Source organism: Carettochelys insculpta, chromosome 27 (assembly GCF_033958435.1).
Source record: "Carettochelys insculpta isolate YL-2023 chromosome 27, ASM3395843v1, whole genome shotgun sequence".
Lineage (NCBI taxonomy): Eukaryota > Metazoa > Chordata > Testudines > Carettochelyidae > Carettochelys > Carettochelys insculpta.
In genome coordinates, this window is record NC_134163.1 from 16,587,364 (window position 1) to 16,600,983 (window position 13,620).

Sequence of the window (13,620 nt, forward strand, 5' to 3'; positions counted from 1 at the left end):
TTGGGATTGAAGCATTTTGGACTTGCTGCCTTGAAGTGATTTGCCCTGAAAGGTATAGTTTTATGGAGATTGCTTTTAGACAAATTGACACAGACTTAATTAGGTCATTTTTGTGGCATGGAGCTCTCATTTGCTTCTCGTGTTTACAGGGAACCTGGGCATTTATTTTGTGATCCTAGAATACCCCCAGTGTCTTGGACATGAATGCTTTGTCCTTGCCTCTGACCAGACTTTGATCTGCTCCTGTTCTTCACAAGAAGTGGAGGAATATCTGCTTACAACTATTTTTTTAAAAAGATTAGTAATATTGTAATAGTTTGCATTTTTAGTGGACAGTGTGCTCTGATACTGTCAATACAAAACAGTCCCTGTCCTAAAGAATTTACGTACTGATACTGAAAAAATATAGACAATATGGGCATCTCCTACTGATCAACAGTACATACAAATAGAGATGGATCAAGTAGACACAGAAAGATGTTAGGGTAATCTAGAATCAGTAATTAAAGAGGCAGTTGTGGGAGAAGTATGGTACCCCTGCTGAGAAGGGAGTTTCCCTGCTTCGCTAAGCAAGTGTTCCCCCACAGCGCCCTTTCCTCAATATCAGATGTAGCGAGAGCTCCCCCTCCTGTCTGCCTGCATTAGTTACTAGCTGGAATCCAGGTTTAGGTTTAGGGCCCAGTGATGGAGAGACATCAAGTAGCAATAATGCTAGCGCTGGTCTGCAAGTCAGATAACAACTCTTTAATCTGGTTCTTCCTCTATAACAATGCTTAATGAGACCTTGCCAAGCAGTGTCAGTTGCTAGGTTTAGATAATAAGTGGAGAGAAGCCATTTGTGCTGTGACCTTGCCTTGGATTCGATAGGCTTCAGGTGGTCTGAAAGCTTGGATGTTTTGGCAGTACTTGCAGTGTACGTGTGACATCCTGGAATATTGACAGGCAATGGGACTGGATGTAAGCCAGCCTTAAAGGATCAGGCAGCTCACATTCTCCTAGTGACTCAGCCACTCCCTTTGGCTGAGGAAAGATAACAGGTTGGAGGAGTTCCAGTCGGTGGGTGGGTGGTAGCTAGGAGTTGGAACTCTTGGTGGGGTGTGAGGGTTCCAGGAAGATGGCTGAGACTTGAGTCTTCACTGGGATGTGAGGGGCTGATTTGTTGGAGTGGAGTCAACGTTAAGAGCACAACTAAGGGTCAGGGCTTAGGTAAGCTAGGCTGATGCGTGGACACTGCTATAGCTGAAACATAAGTGCTGAGGCCAGAGGGCTGGGGCTCAAGGCTGAGGTGATGCCAGGTGACTGCAAAGTGAAGCATCTGGAGCCAGTGGAATGGCTGTGGGGAAGCAGGGGTGATTGGGGAGTGAGGGGAGGAGAACTGAGATGACTGGGGTGAAGGTTCCAGAGCTAAGGGGGCAGGGCTGAGGTGAGGCCCTAATGCTGAGCCTGCGTGCTCTATGGCTGAGGTGAGGAGTGTGGTGGAGGGAGGACTTGAGGAGAGGTGGGGTGACCTGTGAGGGATGCAGAGGGGTAAAAACTAATGCTGGGGGGGCTCTCTAGGACTGAGAAGAAGCAAGGGTGATCATAAGATAAGTGCAGGGGAGCTGAGAGGGTGACTGGGGTCACAAGTAGGTGAATGAGGGCAGGGCAGAGAGGTTGCAGCTCTAGGGCTGAGGAGAAAATGGGGGTACATGAAGTTAGGACAGGAGTGGTGACGGGGCACAGGTGGGTGAATGAGGGCAGGGCAGGGCAGAGAGGTTGCAGCTGTAGGGCTGAGGAGAGGCTGGGGGTACATGAGCTTAGGACAGGGGAGCTGAGGGGTGACTGGGAGCACAGGTGGGTGAATGAGGGCAGGGCAGGGCAGAGCAGAGAGGTTGCAGCTCAAGGGCTGAGGGGAGGCTGGGGTACATGAGGTTAGGGCAGGGGAGCTGAGGGGTGACTGGGAGCACAGGTGGGTGAATGAGGGCAGGGCAGGGCAGAGAGGTTGCAGCTCAAGGGCTGAGGGGAGGCTGGGGGTACCTGAGGTTAGGGCAGGGGAGCTGAGGGGTGACTGGGCAGCCTTGGTGGAGGCGCAGCCGGGTGGCAGCTCCAGGCCTGCAATGAGGCAGGGTGATGGTCCCCCTGAGGGGCCAGGCTGGGCTGGGGTGTAAGGAGGGGTGCTCAGGGCCCCAGAGCTGGCAGAGCCCGTCCCTGGCAGCGCGGTACGGCTCTCCCGGACTGCAGGCCCCCGGGTGGGACAGCGCCTCTGTGGTGCGCGGGGTCAGTGCCAGGCTCGGGCGGTCTCTGCCCGGGGGCCGCCCAGGGGCAGGGCGCGGGTCCAGGGCTCGTGCCCAGGGGCCGCGAGGGGGAGGCGCGGGGCTCCAGCCCTTCTCCCGCTCCATGCGGGGAGCCGCAGACAAAGAGCCGGAGCCGAGCGGGCACCGGGGCCAGGAGGGGCGGCCCGGGGGCGGGGACGCGGAGGGGGGAGCCAGGGGCGGCGGCCAGAGGCACCGGGGAGCCGAGACCGGCAGCCGGGAGCGGCGGCTGCACTCGCCGGAACAAAGGGCGCCTGCCCGGCCGGGCTCGAGCTGCAGGGAGCGCGCCGTGGCCTGGGGCTCCGCAGCCCTGCGGGAAGGAGCCGCTCCGCGGAGCGCCATGCGCCCCCAGGAGACCGGCTGCGCCTGGTGGATCCTCCTGTCCCTCAGCACCTTGTGTGGGGCTCAGCCCCCGCAGAGCCGGTAAGTACCGGCCCAGCTCAGCGGCTTGTGACCCCCGGCTGCAGCCTGGCTCTGGGGCGTCGCGCCCTCCCTCCGGCGTGTGGGGAGGCCCCTCAGTGCGCCGGGCAACGCCACCCCTTTCTCCGGGCAGTAGCCATAACACCTTCGCCTTTTCCTTACCCCAGCACGGAGGGGAGGCGTGTGGACGGAAGAACCTTTATACCCCTGCAAGGGCTGTAGCACGATGGCTCACAGCCCAGATGAGCCTAACTTGGTTACAAAGCATGCACAATCCCTTTCCTAATAACCTCAGCCGGGGTCACAAACTTTGGTGGGTGTGGGGGTGTGTGGAGGGGGGTTAACCTGAAGCATTCATAGTTAATGATCATGGAGCTGTCTCTGCAGAAATCTAAACTCTGGAGGGGAAGGTAATACTTGTTTGGAACGCTTTAAACACAAGATTGCAGAGCATTTATATACAGATACTTGTTCAGTGTCATGGTATGAATATGAAATAAATAGGAGCTGTGATCAGCTAACCATTTAGTGTAATAGTTTGGGGTACTGTTAGTTGTCCTGAAAAGAGATGTTTACTGGAAGAATATGTGAAACTCTCTTGAGAGAAAAACTATCTATAGAGTTTTTATTTGCTTTTCACTTCTGTGAAAATCTTCTCATGTCTCTTATAGAAACTGAGTAAACAGTTAGTTCCTGTGCATCGTTATTGAGGGTTGCTTTGTTTTATTAGATTGGTTTGTAATGAGTACATACTGAATAGTTGCTTTAACTAGATGCCATGGGGACTTCCTATTTTCTCTTGCTCACTAGAAAATATTTCACATCCTGCCAGTTCCTGCCAAGTTTTAGTGTAACCTGGCAGAGCTGTTAGTCAAAAGTTCTTGCAGGATCTGTCAAGTTACCGTTAGAAGTATCCAAGCTAAACATTTAATTTTCAAGCAGAACACTATTCAGTGACTTAATGTCAAGAGACCACATCAACAAGCTGATAGTCCAGAAAAAAATGTTAAAATTACTTAAAATGATGTAGGTACATACGCATCATGCTTCAGGCTAACGCATATGTGACAGTTCAAAATATGTAGTGTTTCTGTAGCCCTGTCAATCTGAGGATATTACAGAGCCAAGGTGGGTGAAGTAATATCTTTTATTGAACCAGTTCCTATTCCCAGCAGAAGATGGTCTAATGAAAGTTTGAAAGTAGTCATTTAATACTGGACGCAAATGAATCTTTTCCTCTCTCCTCCAAATACGTTGGCCACGTTTTCTCTACCTTTGATGTGCAGATTAGGTAGCAATTTGGTGTATTTGTAAACCTGCAGTCACAGGACTTTCATTCTCAAATTCTTGAAGTTCTAAGTATCCAGTGCAATTTGACTGAACTACCATAGAGAGCTGAACTTATGTTGGGTGTAATGGGATCTCCATGGCAATGAGGCCTGCTGAGAGAGAAACACTGAGTAGGAATTTGCTGAAAGGTGACTTGGGGGCTGTAAAACACCATCAACCTTGTCCCAGAGTGATAATTAATCATGGGCTAAAGTGACCCAACTGCTGGAACCATAGTGAGGCAAGTGGCTGAAATATGTTTTTAAGTGTATGACATGAAAAATAATCTTATAAAAATTCCATTTGGGGGTGAAAAGAAGAAGAAAGATGTATGATATCATAAAGAGCATATAAATGTATTGCACACAGTATCACACACCAGAGACATTGGAGACTGTAGTTAAGAGACTATAGTGCATACAGCCTGTACATTTATGGCATGGTGCTGTTCAATATGGGAAGATCATAAGAGTTCCCATCAAAACTGTACACAAGATTTTATTATGTACAGTTGTTAACTCTTTCAAGGCAGTTTTAAAAGTGAAAGTGGTGGACCTGTTAGAATATGTCTTTCAAAGCCGTGTTTAAAAAAAGATTAAAAAATTGAAGTTGATAACAGTTGTTCAAGATGTAACCATTTTAACAAAACCTGAGTGACTGACAGATCTCTGAATGTGAACTTGGGTATCCTGATTCCCGTTTCTAAGCTTTTACCACTAATCTCTACTTCCTGTTTCCAAGTGCCCAGGAATGAAGGTGGTCAGACGTAGTGGTGGTGGTATGAGGGGAGGAGTAGAAGAAGAGGAAATTAAAGCCAAAGTTTTCAGAAATTGCTGTAATTTTAGATGCTTCAGTTTTGTGGGTGCCCAACTAAATATACCTCAGTTCAACCTGACTTTCAAAGAATGCTGAAACACCTACTTTCTCTAAGGTGTGTCAAACTTGGTACCCAAATAATTAGTCACTTTTATAAATGTCCGAAGAGTTTCAAAACAGTGCATTGTATGTAATGCTAAATTGGAGGGCTCAGACTGATGTCAACAAGTTAGTATGCATCAGCCTTTTTATATACAACTGACTGTATTTAATTGTTTGTTAGTATGTATAATTAGGATATCAACACTGCTGCACTGTAATTGAATTGTGTCAGTAATTCAGACTCCTGTTCATGGCAACATCACTGTGAATCTATAAATGTGAATATATTTAATAAAGTATGGTTCAGAAACTGCTAGATAGTACTGATATAATTGAGCATAGAGCTGGTTTCAAAGTACTATCAAGTCCAATTAGTACAATACTTACGTTTTTTGATACTTATTCTATATGTACATTAAAGACACAAGTCATACTTTCTGTAAATTGCTGCTGCAATTTACAACTAATGCTTATTGCTTTATTTGGTCTAGTGGTGCTTGTCATGTGGAATTCTTTGGTTAACATGCTGATATAAATTGTAGTGTGACAGGATCTCTTTGCAAATGGCATTAACTGATGTGCACCTATCAGAAACAGTTATCTTGATTGTTAGTGAGGGCTAAGAGAAAAGGTGCTTAAAGTGTGAACATGTAAAAGTGTTCTACAGACTGGTTGGAAGCTGCCCTCATTGTTAATATGAAGACTTGATCTTCAGAGACTACGGAACTCCAGTGATAATGTCTCACTTCTCCTCATATTCAGGTGGTACATTAGTCACTTTTTTGAAAGTAGATGAAGCCAGTGAAGATTGCTAAACTGCAGTCTGCTCCATTTTACTCATATTGGCTTAAGTCCCAAGCTCCTAGCATGTTGCCAGTGTGGCTGCCCTGGGGGCAAACTCTAGGTAACTATGTTACAGGATATGTTCCTTTTTTGTTTGTTAATATTTTTAAATAGCTTTATGCTACTTGGTACCTTGATCACCTCACACTTTGTTGCTATTTTCATTGACTGTCTGCTTCCAACTTTATTTCCTAGGGGTTATTTGATAGCAGCACCTTCTGTTTTCCGATCTGGTGTAGAGGAAGCTATTAGTGTGACCATATTTAATTCAATCAAGGAAACAACTGTTCAGATTCAACTAGAGGTCAAAGGAGAAACCGTGGCACGGGGCCAGGGGGCAGTTCTGGGTAAGTTCTCATATGGGAAACTGAGCAAGAGTTAGTGTTTAAGCTGAAGTGCTGTGGGGAGTTCTTCAGCATCTTTTTGAGAATGGCTTCTGATAACTCTGAAGCTGCAACCATAATTTGTAAACCATTCATCATGGAGACATGATGAGACATCCATCATGGATCCTCTTTATTATAAATCAAAATTCTCAAACTCAGTATATCTTAGGGCCAGTGCCAGGCCTCAAATTCTCCTACTGGGCCAACAGTCACCCCTCTCTGGAAGAACTCTAAGAGGAGGGTGACTCCAAGTGTTTCCCCCATCCTTCCACGTCTCCCAGCCCCACCTGCCGGTCTAAGTGCTTCCTCCCCATGGAGCACCCGAGTGATTTAAAATACCTTTGGGGACCCATGCCACCACCACTAGTAGTGTAGCTAAATTACAGTAGCTTTTGGGTACTAGCTCTGCATGACTGCCAGTGTTTCCCTGTGGTGTGGAGGAGGTGTGTGCAGCGCTGACCCATCCATAGGACAATTTGGCATGGCCACCCGGGCCCCGTGCTTTGGGGGGCCCTGCAGTGACCACCCAACTGTCTCATGGATGGGATAGTATATTCAGGTTATTCTGTGGGGCCCTGGTTGGATTGGGGCTTGCAGCAGGAGTCAGGCCCCCTTGACTCACCACAGCGGTGGGAGCCATGTGGAAGTGGAGCTATGCAGCAACCTGCTCTGCTCTGCTGCAGTCTTCCAATCTCAGGTGAGGGGACTTGATGAAAGGAGTGAGATGCAGGACAGAGAGCAGAGCAAGGGCAGGAAGAGGTGAGACAAAGCAGGTGCTGGACTTTGGGGAAGGTTACAGACACTTCCCAGGGCCACAGGAACTCAAATGCCAGCAGTCAGGTGCAGGCTGGGAGCTGTATGTACATAAGGTTCAGACAGGCAATAGTAATTGTTACATTTATGTTTAACACTGCTCTGTTGACCCTGGAGAAGCTTGATGTTGTGGTCTTAATGACTATCTATGATCAACCCCCAATCTTAGTTACACACTCAAACCATCAAGTATTTGCAGTTTACTTTGAGAAGCGTTTATGAATTAGCATACCCAGTCAAGACAAGTTTATATTGAAGAACTGTATATGGTTCTCGCCCCCTCCAGCCTGTGATATGGCTTTGCACAGTGCTGAAAAAAATTATTCGGCTAAATCAAACCATAATCGGGGAACTTGTCAGTTGGGGGCATCATGATGGTTTCTCTCCTCTGATGTGGTGGCATTGTGTTATTCTTTCTGAGTTGGAGCACTTACTTTTCTTTTTCTCTCCCTCTTTTAGATAAAGGGACAATCAAGCTTAAGGTGAGTGTCAAGTGTTATTCATAAAGGCTATGTCCACACTAGCACTCCCCCTTCAAAAGGGTGATGCTAATGAGACACTTCAGGACATGGTTATAGGAATAAGGGGATTTTGATGTGTGTAAATGAGCTGCACATGATCAAAAATGGCACTTTCGAAGTGCTGTGGCTGCCATTATGCTATTGTTTGCAGCGCCTTGTTACCATATCCTGAAGTGTCTCATTAGCATCGCCCTTTCGAAAGGGGCGCACTAGTGTAGACGCATCCATATTGTTCGGGGAAGAAAATATTCAATGACTAATGTGTAATTAGCAGCCAAAAAATGAGAATCAGTTTAGGGCTGAATTAATTATCTTCATTTGTGCAGCCTTCAGGACTACGTTTCATAGGAACTGTATATGTAAGAGTGGGGCAATTTATATGGGTTAACAAATAATAACAAATTAATGACTAGGTTATTTTATAGGTGTGGTGCTGTGCAGGTTATATAACCAACAAGGAATACAGGATGTACACGGAAATTCTCAAACCATGGTAATAAATTACTGGATATCAACTGGAAATCATTGCAGTAATACCATGTTCCTACTGATCTTCTGCACTATGTGGACTCTTCCCAGATTTATGCGGGGTTGAACTTCTCGAACTGGTGTACTGCAACACAGCAGGGAGAGTATAAATTCAACCGTATTAATTTTAGCTGCACGTAAAAACATGGGGAAGTTTATTTTTATGGCCAAGGGGAATCCATAGTGAAGTAAAATAATCATCATAGAGGATTAGGGTTGGAAGAGATCTCAGGACTCATGAGGTCATCTAGTATAACCCAGCTCAAAGTAGACCCACCCCCAACTAAATCATACTTAATTTAAATGCAACTGAAGCAAAAATGTTAGAACAATAAACAACTATAAACCTATCTAAGGAGATCATATGAGTTTTAAAGAAATGGAGGAACATCTGAGCTTCATTCAAATATCTAGGATGTTGGGATTTGTCTGCGTCTTTTACACAATCAGGACATCCTGGGGCTGATTCACCCTTGCCTTGTATCTTGTATAATTCATTTATCCTTATACCAATTGAGCATTAATTGCTGGCAAATTAGAGTCACCACTTACTTGCATTGGAGGTAGTGATTTTAAACCCACTTAGTGCGGGTGTAAATGGTGATACAGGTGCCAGGTGGGCCGTTCATTTGTTATATTTGCAAGATGATCGACTTTTCCTTCAGTGCTGACATCAGGTTTGCTTGTATTTTCCAGACTTCTGCAATACTGAATATAAACTAAATAATAATATACCCAAGCCATATGTATTTTTAAGTGCCATCAAAACATTTTGGTTCCATGAGAAGTGCTATTGGCTACGTCTACACGTGCACCCAACTTCGAAATAGCTTATTTCGATGTAGCGACATCGAAATAGCCTATTTCGATGAATAACGTCTACACGTCCTCCAGGGCTGGCAACGTCGATGTTCAACTTCGACGTTGCTCAGCCCAACATCGAAATAGGCACAGCGAGGGAACGTCTACACGCCAAAGTAGCACACATCGAAATAAGGGAGCCAGGCACAGCTGCAGACAGGGTCACGGGGCGGACTCAACAGCAAGTCGCTCCCTTAAAGGGCCCCTCTCAGACACACTTTCATTAAACAGTGCAAGATACACAGAGCCAACAACTAGTTGCAGACCCTGTATATGCAGCACGGACCCCCAGCTGCAGCAGCAGCAGCCAGAAGCCCTGGGCTAAGGGCTGCTGCCCACGGTGACCACAGAGCCCCGCAAGGGCTGGAGAGAGAGTATCTCTCAACCCCCCAGCTGATGGCCGCCATGGAGGACCCCGCTATTTCGATGTTGCGGGACGCGGATCGTCTACACTGTCCCTACTTCGACGTTGAACGTCGAAGTAGGGCGCTATTCCCATCCGCTCATGGGGTTAGCGACTTCGACGTCTCGCCGCCTAACGTCGATTTCAACTTCGAAATAGCGCCCAACACGTGTAGACGTGACGGGCGCTATTTCGAAGTTACTGCCGCTACTTCGAAGTAGCGTGCACGTGTAGACGCAGCCATTGTGTATAAGGTGATCATGAATTTCTATGAATGTTTATTACTGCTGGAATGGCAAGTGGAGCGGGAATGAAAGACACAGTGTTGTGTTAACATATTGGATCTAATTATTTAAGGAAGGGCTTGTTTGTGATAGTTATCTCCAATAGGAGATGAAGGGCAGGGAACAGATCTTGTAGTTACTAAATTGTGACTTGTTTCTGGAATTCTGGCAATACATCACTTTTAAAAAGCATATCGGGCTGTGGAGTCTGAATAATTCATTGGGTTAGTCACTTTAATTGTGTGATCCAGACCAGAATAAATCCAAATGATCTTTGAATATTAATAGTATAATTTACACGTAGAGCAGGAAGGGACTTTGATGGATGGTGCAGGACCAAATTATGTCTAAAATACCCAACAAGTCTTTGTCCATCCTGTCCTTAACAAGCTTCAGTGATGGCGATTCCAAAACTCCCTCAGAAGCCTGTTCCACAGCTTAGCTATCCTTATTGTAGAAATTTTTCCTAATATTACTTGTGAACTGCAATAATTTTTATTGCAGCTCAGCACATCTGGAGTTTGTCTCATATGCAGTGTTGTATTACAGCATGTGAATGTAAAGACTTTACAGCAGGGTACAGATACATTCACTGCATCCACAACTCTATAATAGGTTCACAAGAAAATCAAAGGCATGTGCCCAACTATTTTGAAGACAATATTGGGATTATTAGTTTGTCTTCAGGTGTGGTGGCATAAGACTATAAGAATAGCCATACTGGATCAGACCAATGGTCTGTCTAATCCTGTATCCTATGTCTGACAATGACCAGTACCAGATGTTTCAGAAATAATGAATAGAACAAGGTAATTTTAAGTTATGTGCCTCTTGTTGTCCAGTCCCAGCTCTTAGCATTTTGAAGTTTAGGGACATCCAGAACATGGAATTGGGTCCCTGACCATCTTGGCTTCTAGCCATTGATTGATCTCTCCTCCATGAACTTAACTAATTTTTTTTTGTTTTTTTGGCACAATAGTCCCTGAGCATAAAGTTCCATAAATTGACTGTGCTTTGTGTGAAGAAGTTCTTCCTGATGTTTTCTTTAATCATGCTGCCTATTAATTTAGCCGGGTGACTTCTAGCTCTTGTCTTATCGGAAGGGCTAAATAGCACTTTCCTGTTCGTTTTCTCCATACGATTCATGATTTTATAGAGGTTTTCCATGCCCTCCCTTAGCCATCTATTTTCCAAAATGAATCATCCAAGTCTGTTTAATATCATCTCATGTGGAAGTTGTTTCGTACTCCTAAGTATTTTTGTTCCCCTTTTTTGCACTTTTTCCAGTTCCCGTGTATCTTGTTTGAGATTTATTGACCAGAACTGCACTCATTTAAGGAGGGGAATACCATGGATTTATATCAGGATTGGACAATAAACCAGAGGCAGCTCACCATCTTTAGCCCCTGGTGGGCCACTAGTGCTTTATTTACCTGTGCCTCCCCAGGTGCAACCACTTGATACTTCTGTTGGCTGCGGATTGCCATTCCTGGCCAATGGAAACTGCAGCAAGCTGTGTCCCAGTCTGCACCACTTCTTGCAGCTCCCATTGTCCAAAAATAGTAACCTGAAACTAACAGGAGCTTCCAGTAGCCATTCCACTGAAGGCACAGGTAAATAATGTGCTGGCAGCTCACCAGGAGCTAACCCTGGTGAACTGCATCCGTCCCACAAGCCAATTATTGACCATTGCTGGTTTATATAGTGGCATTATATTTTCAGTTTTGTTATCTATTCTTATCACTAACATTATTAGTTTTTTTGACTATTGCTGCACATTGAGAGGATGTTTTCAGAAAGCTGTCCAAGATGACTCCAAGATTCCTTTCTTGAATAACAACTGCTATTAAAACCCCATCATTTGTATGTATAATTGAGATTTTTTTCCAATGTGCATTGCTTTGCACTTATCAAAACTGAATTTCATCTGCCATTCTGTTGCCTAGTCACTAATTGTTTCCTATCTTTTAACCATTTATTGATTCACAAGAGGACCTCCCATCTTATCCTTGGCTGCTTAAGAATATTTTGTGAGAGAACTTGTCAAAGGCCTTCAGAAAGTCGAAGTATGCTGTATCCACTGAACCAGTCTTTTCCACATGTTTGTTTGATCCCCTCAAAGAACTCTAACAGACTGATGTGCATTATTTCCCTTTATGAAAACTGGGTTCACTCTTCCCCAAAACATGTTCATCTATGTATCTGAGAATTCTGTTATTTTATTATAGTTTCAACAAATGTGCCTGCTACTAAAGTTAGGCTTACTGGCTTGTAATTTCCAGGATCAGTTTCTGGTCCTCTTGCTTTTTTAAAATGTGGGTTATACATTTAGTTCAAGCTTTAGGAATGGTGTTTTTAAATCATCTTCATGCAATTTGCAGGCATTTCACTCTGTTGACTTATCTTTTTTTAATTTCTGTTTAATTAGTTTTTTTGTTTCTAGGTAGTTCTCCTTCTTTGATGTTCACGGCTACTGTGGTGGGTTTCTTTGGTATTTTATGGCCTACAAATATGTTAAATGTAATTACATTATGCTTGCTCTTATTAGTGATTCAGCTATAGTAACTTCTTGGGCCAGATACTGTGCTCTCCTTAGGACTAAATTAAGAATTCTCTCTCCCCTTGGGGGTTTCAAGACTAACTGTGTCAAGATGCAGTCATTTATGATGTCCAGCCTGCTTACGGCGGGACAGGTAGGCAAAGAGGGAAATTGCCCAGGGGTCTGGATAATTTAAAAGGGCTCAGGAGGCTTTGGTCACTACCACTGCTAGCATGCTTTCTGCCTACCCTTGTTCCATACTGTTCCCAGAAAGGAACAGCCCAGTCCCTGTGGCCCCTGGTGGGAAGTCACTCTGTGCTGCCCCCACCCCAAGCACTGATTCCACAGCTCCTATTTATGGGATCTGTGGCCAGTGGGAGCTGTGGGGGTGGCACTTGAAGGCAGCAGCATGCAGAAATCCTCTGACTTCTCATCCGAGGAATCACTGCCAGGGGGGTCTGCTGGTCACTTTTTGGGAACCACCCACGGTAAGTGCCACCCTTTTAGCCCTCACTTGTACCCCAAACCCTGCCCCTGTCTAGAGCGTGCACCCAAACTCCCTCCCACAGCCTGCACCCCACAGCTCCTTCTGCACCCACACGCCTTCCTAGAACCTGCACTGTGCACCTCCTTCCACACCCAGTTTGGTATAAGTGAGTGAGGGTGTGAGAGAGCAAGTGACAGAAGGATGGAGTGGAGGTGGAGCCTCAGAGAAGGAACAAGACAGGAACTTGGTCTCAGGGAATGGGCAGGGGTGGGGCAAGGGTCTTTGGATTTGTGCAGTTAGGCAGTTGGCAACTCTACCAGCTGGGCATGTGGAAGCCCAGGCCATGTTAGAGGAGTGCACCAAGCAGCGCAGGTGGCAGCTTTGCTGAGCACCAGCCGGTGCAGGTGCGGAACTGCCCACATTTGCATGTCTCATGTGTAGGTGGGTGTGGGGAGCTCCATTAACTGCTGCCATGCCCTGGGCCCAAATTTTCTGTTGGCAGGCTTGACGATATCTAGATATTTTTATCTCTGCATCCCTTCCTGAGGTGATACATACCCAGACTATAGGAGGATAGTTGAAATTCCCCATTTTTATTGGAATTCTGCCTTTGTAACATGTCTGATCTCCACAACCATTTCACAATCACTGCCACTATCCTGGGGAGGCAGCTGGTAATGTATTCCAACTACTATTACTCTTTTTGGTCATAATCCAAAGTCTGTTGTTCCTGCTCTGCAGTTTGCCTGTGACTGATGTTCATACAGTTCTGTCTAGTGTTTAAGCTGTGCCTGGGAATACGATTGCAGAAGGTGTCTTCTTTTTTATGTGGCCAGTAGACTTATCCAAGTGCACATGCTTCATTACCACATATCCTTTCACAGCAAGAAGGCAAAACGTGAAGGGAAATGCAGATAATATCTATAGTTAGAAAAGCCTCTGTAGACTTACTTAGTAGTGAGAGGTAGATTTTGGATGAATATGATTTGCAGTCATT

At 45.5% G+C, this 13,620-nt stretch overlaps 1 protein-coding gene across 2 annotated transcripts in view; it reads left to right on the top strand.

The window, feature by feature from the left end:
* The first annotated feature begins 2,631 nt into the window (after positions 1–2,631).
* Positions 2,632–13,620, top strand: part of CPAMD8 (C3 and PZP like alpha-2-macroglobulin domain containing 8) — a 99,398-nt gene continuing 88,409 nt past the window's right edge. For both annotated transcript variants that reach the window (XM_074977981.1, XM_074977979.1), the window contains exons 1-3: positions 2,632–2,714; positions 5,997–6,148; positions 7,460–7,482. In XM_074977981.1, the coding sequence (XP_074834082.1) occupies positions 2,632–2,714; positions 5,997–6,148; positions 7,460–7,482 (258 nt within the window). The remainder of the gene's footprint in view (positions 2,715–5,996; positions 6,149–7,459; positions 7,483–13,620) is intronic.